At 41.3% G+C, this 12,112-nt stretch overlaps 1 protein-coding gene across 1 annotated transcript in view; it reads right to left on the minus strand.

The window, feature by feature from the left end:
* The window catches only part of LOC145410375 (protein Hook homolog 3-like), a 200,823-nt gene that overhangs the window by 83,399 nt on the left and 105,312 nt on the right, over positions 1 to 12,112 (minus strand). The window contains exon 4 of the mRNA XM_080280527.1: positions 8,452 to 8,554. Within this exon, the coding sequence (XP_080136653.1) occupies positions 8,452 to 8,554 (103 nt within the window). The remainder of the gene's footprint in view (positions 1 to 8,451; positions 8,555 to 12,112) is intronic.

The following is a 12,112-nucleotide window of genomic DNA, read 5'->3' on the forward strand; positions in this document are numbered from 1 at the left end:
TATATATTCTTTTCCTGTATGGTTTATTGTTTAGTATCCTGGTACTTGATGAACGGGTGGTGAAAATGATGATGATGATGATGATGACGATGATGATGATGACGATGATGGAGGAGGAAGAGGAGGGATAAAAAACTACAGGTAGGAGGATTTAAGGTGTTACACACACACACACACACACACACACACAGGGGGGAGAGGAAGTGGCAAGAATGCAGGGAGATGAGAGAGAAGGAGACAAGGGGGGGGGGCGGAGAGGAAAGGCAGGCAGGAAGGATGCTGGAGGGTGGAAAGGGGCGAGAGAGAGAGAGAGAGAGAGAGAGAGAGAGAGAGAGAGAGAGAGAGAGAGAGAGAGAGAGAGAGAGAGGAGGAGGAGGAGGAGGAGGAGGAGGAGGAGGAGGAGGAGGAGGGAGGGCAAGTGGTGAGTCACACGTCTTTGGCTTTACCCCCCTTCCATCCTCTCTCTCTCTCTCTCTCTCTCAATTTTATTCTCCATATCTACTCACTTTTTTATTCATCTTGTTCATCTCTTACTTTTTTTTTCCTTCCTTCCTCTCTCTATCTCTCTCTCTTTCTCTCTCTCAGACCTGACCTTACATATCTCAAGCAAGTTCTCCACCACCACCACCACCACCTCAGTCACCACAACTACTACCAGTATCGCAACTACACTTAGTACATTCACCACAACTACCACCATCAACGCAAGTACCGCAATTACAACACAATCATCACCACAACTACCACAATCAATACGACCATTATAACTACCACTCGACAACACCACACCAACTACCACAATCACCACCACAACTACCATACTGAACACAATAACTTCAGTAACTACCACAAAGACAACCACTACAACTTTCAGAATGACCACCACAGCTACCACACTCATCACCACAGCTACCACAACCGACACCACGGTACCAGTCACTACCCATTATTTAACTACCACAATCCATCACCACAACTACCACCAACCAACATTTCAAACTACCAATCAATCTACCACAACTTTGACCACCTGTATCTTAACTACCACCACCCCATCAACACACACACACACACACACACACACACACACACACACACACGAGCGCGGAATGGTGTGTGTGTGTGTGTGTGTGTGTGTGTGTGAGAGAGAGAGAGAGAGAGAGAGAGAGAGAGAGAGACGTGCAGTGGCAATCGCGTGAGCTATCATGCGCACACAGGCACACAAAACGCACACAAGCAGACATACACAGACGCACAGGACCCATTTTTAACCCCGCCTAAAATTGCTGTCTTCCTCTCTCTTTCTCTTTCTCTTGCACTCTCTCACTTCCTTTGAACATGCAGTCTTGTTACATCTCCCTCTCTCTCTCTCAGTGTGTGTATATGTATATTTATTTATGCGTATGCTTATATGTATGTATGCATGCACTGAGTATGTATACTTTCATTCCTCTTTTCATTGTCATTCACGTACTCATAGCGTGTGTGTGTGTGTGTGTGTGTGTGTGTGTGTGTGTGTGTGTGTGTGTGTGTGTGTGTGTGTGTGTGTGTGTGTGTGTGTGTGTGTGTGTGTGTGTGTGTGTGTGTGTGTGCATCATTCATTCATTCACTGCTGAGTACGTCCCCTCCCATTCTCTCTCTCGGACCGGAGTGATTAGTGTGCCATCAACTGACAACTAACTGACCTACAATCCCTTACTGAGGCTACTGACTAACTGACTGACTGACGTGATAGTCCACTGACAGACTTAGCTGACGAAATAACTATATAAAATGCTGAAGAGTAAGGTGACTGGCTGACTGACTAAACTGACTGACGAGATGCCTGACTGGTTGACTGAGAACTGACTGATGAGATGAATTAGTAGACTGGCTGAATTAAATGACTGACGAGATGGCTAACTGACTGACTGAATTAACTGACTGGGTTTACTGTTTTAATTAACTGAATGATTGACTTAGCTGAGTGAGGAACTGAGAGAAGGACTGGGTGTGCGAGGTGAGTGCGTGGTGGTGGTGTAGGTGGAGTGTGGTGGTGGTGGTGGTTGTGGTGGAGAGGGTCAGAGGTGAGGTGTGGTTCCGTTACTTCGCCCTCCATCACCACCACTATCATCATCATCACCATTATCACCACAACCGCTACAACCACTACCAGCATTATCAGTTACTACCGTACCATCACCACTACTGTTAAACTATTACTATCACCATCAATATCACTATAAGAATTAACATTTATTACCATCCTACTATCACCACTATCGATATAAATGTAAACACCACTATGATCTCCATTTTCACCACTATCACTATCACCACCATCACCACTAGCACTTCCCTCCAAAGGAACACCACTGCCATAAAGTCATTATCATCACTGCCACATCATAACCATCGCTACAACCAACATTTCTAATACGTTCATCATTTCCAATTATTTACCACTCCTTTCCCCACCACTACTAACACCATCATCGGCAGTATCACCACCACAGACACTACCATCACCACCACCATCACCACCACCACCACAACCACCATTACCTTCAAGAACCCATTATCCAACTAAACAAGACACAACGACCCCCCTAAAAATACTACTACTACTAGGCCTACTACTACTACTACTAATAATAATAATAATAATAATAATAACAACAAAACAATCGGACAAACGTTAAAATAATAAATCAAAGTTTAATGATGCATCAGACCTTTACGAGATGCAAGTCTGCTGTGACAAGGAAGAAATATTACGAAATACATTGGTTGCGTACATCGAAATTCGCCATATATAGGTGCAATACGTGTGAAGTGCGTAACGCGTACCGTAATGTGAGTGTACGCAATATCTAATCTAATACGCTCTCTCTCTCTCTCTCACACATCATCACCACCTACCTCCTCCTCACCCTTCATTCATGGTACCTCTTCGGTATGGCTCGTAATACTTTCTGAGGCAATACTTGTCCTTTTAACCCCTTGTAACTCTTTCTCCTCTTTATACCGCCTTCCTCCTTTCCGCTATTACCTTCCCCTTTACTAAATAATCTTTCAAAATCTTGTACACCTCTTCCTAACCATTTTATTTCTGCACAAAGTCTATACGCACATAGCACGATAATATTCCACTGTAAGAGATGTACTCAATACGCCAATACGGAAAATACATAAATAACATACAAAAGAATACTCAGGTGTTAAACGCAAAACAACGCGCCACTGTATGTTACCTGTTATGGACGTCGACAAAAGACATAAATAATACACAAGAAAATATAAAATCATAAAACGCAAAACAGCACGTTAAACGAATTGCTACAACGTCTGACAACCTCCCGAAAAATTGCATCTTGTCGTGTATCAACCAAACTTTACGACAGTGCAGTGACACCTTACTAGTAAAGCATTCACTATAGTCTGTTCACTGTAATTAGGCCTGAAACTGCCATCTCTCCATCTTGAACGTTGAGTTGTAACAAGAGATTAGCACTTGAGTACGGTGCTAGTCACGAAAAAGTGCTATGGAGATGATGCTGAGTCGTCGTAGTCTCACTCTGACACTGAGCTGCACCAAGAGAGTAACACTAAAATATGATGCTAGTCACGAAAAAGTGCCAAGGAAGAATGTAAAGCCGTGGTAGCTATTATCTCATTCCATCACGGAGGTACGGGAAATAAGGAGGTAAAAGACAAATTACAGACGGACACAAATTCTTAAAAAAATATATGTATATTGTTCTGCCACCTTAACTTGGCGAGGATTGTCGTTCATTGGGTAAAATTATTTGTGGTTTTGGAGATTTCGTAACACAGCTTCCTTAGCGGTTTATTCTGCACATTACACCCATTATCCTTTTGTTTGTTACTGGAGCAAAATATGCTGATATTAAAGCAATACTGACAATAGAAGAGGGTAATGTTGAGGCGTAATGTGCAAATATATATATATATCATCAGAGTGAAATGGTTAGACGGTATAAAAACTATACCCATACACTGAAATAAAGCAGTTTCAGTTAAGTCGGGCTGAAACTGCTGCAACTTAAAAAAAAAAAAAAAAAAAAAAAAAAAAAAAAATGGGTATAACGTTTTTCAATGCTGTGCTGTCTACCTATGTCCTCCTTGTGTGTCACGATTAAAAATAGATACATCAGAGGAGAATGAAAACCCTCACTCCTGCTGACCTCATCCCTCACCACCTCCAATGCTGTCTGTCTTCTAACTCCTAAAACACAGGGGCAGGGGGCTCCAACTATGACTTCTTTCTCTTATAATTTATGTTCAATAAGAGATCAAAGAGCTTTATTCTTCGACTCAAGATCTTTTATCTCATGTAAACAGGGTAGTGGTGGTGGTTGTGGTGGTGGTGGTGGCTGTGGTGGTGGTGATGCCTTCCTCTTCCCGGTACTACTCTTCACAACACGTACAAAAACACACAACCACCCACAACTTTCATCCACACAGCATCCTTCATGAATTGCCACGGCTCAAATTCACCTATCAGACTATAATGTGGCCGATCATCCTTCTCTGCTTCAGTACCTCCACAAAACACCACTCAAAACCAATATATTATGCCCTCACTGTAATGCATCCCTTCACACCACAACAACTTTACCTTATGCACCCTCACTATCATAACACATAATTCTACAACATAAACAACATTAGATCCCTGGAAGCGCCCAATACAAGTGACTGGTTTTCTGCAGTCCACTGGGTTCACATCCCAAGGACCATGGGGTTACAACAACACCACCAACAATCATAACAACAACAAACATCAACATCAACAACCATAACAACAAACGCACCACCACCACCAACAACAACAAAACATCCCCACCACCAACAACAAAAATACCACCACCACCACCACCACCAACAACAACAACAACAAAACCACCACCACCACCACCAACAACAACAACAACAACAAAACCACCACCACCACCACCACCACCACCAACAACAACACCACCACCACCACCACCACCAACAACAACAACAACAACAACAACAACAGCAGCAGCTAAACCACCACCACCAACAACAACAGCAATAACAACCATAACAAGATACCGATGACAAAGACGACATAGAAAAAAGACATTAAAGCTACACATCCTACTTATGACTATTATGAAAACCGTGATTAACAAAAACGTATGTTAGTAATTCGCAGCCCCCACCACCCAAACTGTGTGTGTGTGTGTGTGTGTGTGTGTGTGTGTGTGTGTGTCACGTCCTCGCATCCCTCTCTGGGGCGTCTGCTGAAACTAGCGCAAGATACTGTTACAAAATACAGACAAGAAATGTTGAAGATGTGCAACTTCACGAAATGCCATCCAGACTGCCATGTTGCTGCAATTTGTTACATACGCGCAAATTCACGATGGCCCAAGTCATTTACTCCGGCTATACAGAATACCTCTAAAGGAAAATTTTGATATACCGTAGACTCATGCAAACTGTTAATGAGAAATAAATGCGTTATATCTAAAAAAGCAATATGATTAAAGTAAATTCGTTATAGACATGCAGGTTAGTGATATATAAACCAATTTCATCAAGAATATCCACACCCAGTAGCATGTTCATCATCGCCATCATCATCATCGTTGTCATCACCACCATCACCGCCACCACCACCACCACGACTATCATCATCATCACCACAACCTAGACCTCTTTTCCCACCTAAAGATGGGGTGAGGTAGAGTCCAGAAAGCCAGCAAACGAAAAATAACTATATGTTAATCAAACCGCTGACAGGAGAACATTAGGTACATAAAGAAAAATGCCGATACAGAGAGAGAGAGAGAGAGAGAGAGAGAGAGAGAGAGAATCTGCGTTACAGTAGAGGCTCTGGTATAACAGTATAAATCGACTCGCCAACAAAAAGCAAATTATACGTAGAGAAACAAAACCACAATCCAGGCGTGCTCGCATCATCATCATCATTACACAAAATCACATAATCTAGGTGTCATCATCATCATCATTAGCATCAAACAAAATTACATAATATAGGTGTCTTCCTCCTCATCATCATCACTGAACAAAATCACATAATACAGATGTCAGGATCATCATCATCATCATCATCATCATCACATAATATGGGCGCATCATCATCATCAAACAAAACCACATACCGGTACTACAGGCGTCCTCATCATCACCACCACCAACCACCACCACATAATATGGACGCATCATCATTATCATCATCAATTTCCCATAATTTCACAGAGATAATGAAAGAAAAAAAGAGAATAACCAATACATTTAACGGGTAGCAAATTTCTAAGTCATTTTAAGCACTTTATTTTTCTAGGAAGATCTAGATTGGCTGAGGTAACGTTTGTTTACTAGGATTACGTCAGGTTAAGGCTACCGAAAAAAAAAAAATCATCCTGTGAAGAGAAAGCAAAACTTGCAATGCTGAAATGACCTTAAGTACTGAAATAAGCATACCAGTTTAGGGCATTTATGCAGTGACTTTGGAGTATTTCTTGACACCTCTTCCTGGGCGATCTATTCCGCGCACTGCATCTCAGTATCCATATATATGTTATGCAAATATTTATAAATTAATATTATTATTATTATACTAGTTGCAATCCCAGGCTCGTCTGACTGTGAACCCGATGGATTAAATGATACACACAGCAAGCAAGGGAATGGTTAGGTGTAATATGCAAAAAAAAATCGTCAAGGATTAGGTACTACGACGACTCTCGTGCAGCTTAGAACACAGGTCTATGAAGGAAGACTTATGAACCGAGATCAATATCGCCGGTTGTAGTATATTGTAAAGTATATAAATGATTGTCCTATTGTTTCACCATTTATTGCCCCTAGAAGAAGGGTGGGGACCCGGGGCAAGACTACCCTAACCCTGACCTGTAAGAGGAGTAACTAGTTGCTCGCCCCGGCTTGGTATTATGTAAGCAATATACCTCAATCTTCCTTCGGACTTCAACTCTTATGGGCCACACCCCAGTTACAGTTTTAACGCACTAAACAGACGTCCATTAAAACAGTAATGACCCACGTAATTCAAGGCTTTCGTACTATTCCAATAATGATAAAAACAATGCAGTACGTTGGGTACATGTCAAGCTGCTGTTTAATGGAAGGGGGGGGGGGAGAAGCAACTGGGTACATAATATTTTCCACAATGAACGGTGTCATACAAAATTTCGTCTCTTATTTCGCCTCTTCTGCTTCCCATTGGCTTCTGGTTAATATTCCACGGCTGCGAGAGGCATGGTATGTTTCTCTGGCCACGTATGTTTCTCCCTGATATGAAGCATCGGGGAGGGAAGTGAAGGACATGCCCTAATTGTGAGGCTGCACTGGAACAATATACGAACTTCTGACTCTGACTGTACGGTGACCCAAAACGTACTAAAAGTGTACTGCAACCAGTAAAAACTTAAAAACAGTGGGGTACAATGACCTATGAATTAAAGACAGACCACCACCACCAAAATTATCATCATCATTCTCCGCCGGCTCCTCCTTATCATCATCATCAACAGCAATATCATCTTCTCCTCCTCCTCATCATCATCATTATCAGCAGCAGCATCGTTGTCATATCATCATCATCATCATCTCCTCCTCCTCTTCATTATCATCATCATCATTTTCTCCTCCTCCTCGTCATCATCGTCATCTACTCTTCGGGTAGGTAAGCTCTGAATTTTTGACGATACATTTCTGATGCAGGTGACGAAGACTTAACATGTCTCGCTTGATCTCGCTGCTGACTGCACTATGAAATGTGGGATGCAGGCTAACCATACCTAACAACCGCTGGCATTCCATAAAACGATCGTAAACAACAGAGACCTGCATTCCACTCTTCAATCCGATGACGTATTAATTTTCTTACTATACTCCTTTTACTTTAACTTGGCCCAGATTTTCGTCGTTTTGCAGCTTCTTTCACGCAGCTCAGTGGCAAAAAAAGTTAGTATTATGGTTCCGCACTCTTTCCACAGCACTTCTTCGTGACTAGCACCATATCCGAGTGTTGATGAATTGCTACAACTCAGTACTGAACAAGGAGAGCTGGTAATTTTAGGCCACGTTAAAGTAAAAACAGTCTAGCTTCAGACGATTTTTTTTTTTCATCTTAAGGAAAATCTTTTGACGTGAAGATGTTGACGGAGGCTGTATCTATCCCCTCCCCCCCCAGGTAAAAATCTCCCTGAGTTGAATAAAGAAGTCTAGAAGTAGCAAAAAAAAAAAAAAATAAATAAAATAAAATAAAATAAAAATAATAGTAATAATAATAATAATAATAATAATAATAATCGGAGTGAAGGAGTTAAAGCTTTAGCATCAATAAAGAGAATAAAGTACATTAATAAATACATACAGAAACAAAATACATAAATAAATAAATACGTAAACAGTGACACGTGTACATACCAATCTTGTTGAGGTCTGGCAGTGGGAAGTGTTTGATGTTCTGGTTCAGCTGCTCCTGGTAGTAATCCACGATGCCCTGTTGTATCTTACGCAAGTTCGATACCTGAAAGCAAACACACACATATTAACTCTCTCTCTCTCTCTCTCTCTTTCTCCAAGTTCGACACCTGAAAGCAAACATACCGGTATATATATATATTCTCTCTCTCTCTCTCTCTCTCTCTCTCTCTCATTCATTCATTTGACGCCCCTCGGTTGAATAAAATCTTACGGCGTATTTCGGTAGTTCTTTCACCTTAACTTGGCCCAGATTTTATTCTTTTTGTGACTTACGTTGCTCAAAGGCAGAAAAAGACAATCCCATGACTATACATCCTATCCATAGAAATTTTTCAAGACAAACATTATATTCCAGCGTTAATCTTTTACAACTCAGCATTCAAGATGGTGAGATGGTAAGTTTAGGGCAGGTCAGAGGGAAAAAAAGCATAGTTAAAATTCAGTACCAAGGTTGTCCTGATTACCAAAAGTGTGAATAGCAACAGTATTAACACTTCCAATGGAAATAATTAAAACACAGGCTCCTATGACTCACTTTTAGCTGTATACAATCTTATGACGTCAGTTGGAAAAAATGAGTTGGGAAGACGTGATTACAAGACAGTTTGCAGGGTGGCTTGGTTTATGTCACTGCGTCTGTAGTTTAGCACACACACACACACACACACACACACACACACACACACACACACACACACACACACACACACACACACACACACACACACACACAGTTCTTTGCATGACTAGAATTGGCAAAGCTTGGCATGTGTGTTGTGTAGAGGAGAGATTTTGTTACCTAAAAAAAAATAAAGGAAAAAAATAAAAAAGAAAAGCAAGAGTCAAATTGTGAAAAGGAATATACTACCTGACCAAAAAAAACGAGCGAGTGTTGAGCAGAGGAGAGCGTGTTTATCTCTTCATAAAACAAGTGCGGAAATATTGCGAAAAGTCGTGTTTCCCATCCATAAAACACAAGTGAGAGTGTTACGTAGAGGAAGGAGCGTGGGTGTTACCTGAGTATACCTGTTACCTTGACAATTACAACGGAACAAAAACATGGTAGTGACGTGTTTATTGTTCCAACCTAAAAGTTCCCACGGCCTTGCAAGATGACTGGGTATGGAGAAAAGATTTGTTCCTTGACTACATACATACAGTGATATCTGTGTTCCTTTCATTTTTAACCATAAAGGCCAAACTACTTATGTTCCTTGTTAATGAGGTGTGTTCCTTTTATGTCTTAACTATACAGGCGAAATGCCCCATGTGTTCCTTGATGATATAATGCAAAAGTGCTTCTTGACTATATAATGCAAGATGTTTTCCTTCCATGCTTTAAATATACCAGCTAAATATCACATGTTTTCCTTAATAATATCCTCCTATATGTGTTCTTTTCATTCCTTATATAAAATAAATATTGGATTTATTTCTTCGATACCCTACTATATATATATTGTATTTCTTTATTTTTTTATTAGTAGGTGAGTGACGTAAGTAGCGTTTACTGTCTCGCAACGTGAATGAGTTCTGATTTTTATTTATCTATCTATCTATATATATATATATATATGATGTGTGTGTGTGTTAGAGAGAGAGAGAGAGAGAGAGAGAGAGAGAGAGAGAGAGAGAGAGAGAGAGAGAACCGGACGTTGCCACATTTAATCGGGTTAATTAAATGTTGCAATGTCTACTTCCCACCCCAACACTTTCCATTTTTTGTACTAATATTATCATAGATCCATTGTTTAAAAGATAGTGGGGGAAGCTTTAGATAAGAGCCAATGCTTCTCTCTCTCTCTCTCTCTCGTACATGCTCCCAATGCGCCAACTTATACATACACATCAACACTCATGAATAAGAACTGCCGTGTATAAACGGCACACACACACACACACACACACACACACACACACACACACACACACACACACACACACACACACACACACATAAATTTATATATACCGTATATATATATATATATATATATATATATATATATATATATATATATATATATATATATATATATATATATTCCAGTCTCCATGTATGGTATAAGTTACACAAACACACTGGTGTACAAAGGCTACACTGATACTATACTTTTATAAAAGCATACCGGTGAACACATCATCACGGATAACATAAATACGCTAAATATTACTGCATACAGTAATACACACACACGTACATAACTGCCGCACACACACAATCGTACACGATTATATACGCACATACAACTACCCGGAAGTACACACACATAACAGTGTAATATACACATGATAAGAAATCATAGTAGTACATATTCACATGCAAAATCACACATACACATACACACACACACACACACACACACACACACACACACACACACACACACACACACACACACACAAAGACCCGGATGTAACGAAAGAACGAATTTCCCACGCGATTTTACGTACATAAATGCATCATAATCGAGGTATAACAAAGCGCTCTCTCTCTCTCTCTCTCTCTCTCACATACACACACACACACACACACACACACACACACACACACACACACAGTCGCCATACCTATAGGCCACGTCGTGAGTGTTGTGGCCTGGAGTTACGCACGAAAGCTCTCAGGTGGCGTAAACGAGGGGTGGGAGGGAGGAAGGGGTGTAGGGGGTAGGGGGAATAGGGAGGAGAGGGGTAAGGGAAAAGTGTAGGAGGAGGGGGGATAAGGGAAAAGAGAGAGAGAGAGAGAGAGAAGGCGACGGAGTATGAGGATGAGATGCAATATAAAAGACAAGGGATGATGATGACGACGATTATGATGATGATGATTATGATGATGATGTTGATGATGATGATGATGAGGAGGAGGAAGAGAGAAGGAGGAAGAGGAAGCGTAAGAGCGAGTGGGGGAGGAAACAGGTTGTCAGTGTCAGTGAAAGGAAGCAGGGGAAATGGCAGGGGGGGGGGGGAAGATATGAAAGACGAAAGAAGGGAAACTGAGGAAAGGTGAGAGAAAGGAGGTGAGTGGAGGGAAGCTGGAGGCGGTGAGGAAGGAAAGAAGGAAGCAGGGAAGCAAGGAAAGAAGGAAAACGGTATAAAAAAGTAAACAAAACAGGGAAAAAGGAAGGAAGAAGAGGAATGAAGTAAGCAAGGAGGAAGAAATACTAAAGGGACAAACACAGGAAAAAATGAAAGGAGGGAAGGCGGCCAAAAGAAGAAAGAGAAGGAAAGGAGAAAGAGGAAAGGGAGAGAGAACAAGAGAAAAGGAAGAAAAATAAGGAGAAAAGAGCAAGAAAAGAGGAGAATGGTGAAACAGAGGAGATGAGGAGATGGAGGCAGGAGGATAAACTGGAAAGAACCACAAGGAAATAAAGAAAAAAGATTACTGCCCTAAACCGGTTGCCCATGTAAGGGGGAAGGAGAAAGGAAGGAGTGAGGGAGGGGGCGGAAGAGGGAAGGTAGAAGGAAGAGGAGGAAGACAAAAAGGAGGCTGGGAGGGAAACAGGGGGAGAAGGCAGAAAGAAGGGGTAGAGGAAAAGACGAAGAAAAGGGAGACACAGGGAGGTGGAGGTGTGATGAAGAGGGGGAAAAAGGTGGGAGTGGA

Source organism: Coenobita brevimanus, chromosome 85 (genome assembly GCF_032717465.1).
Source record: "Coenobita brevimanus isolate Jiangsu-jjx chromosome 85, ASM3271746v2, whole genome shotgun sequence".
Lineage (NCBI taxonomy): Eukaryota > Metazoa > Arthropoda > Malacostraca > Decapoda > Coenobitidae > Coenobita > Coenobita brevimanus.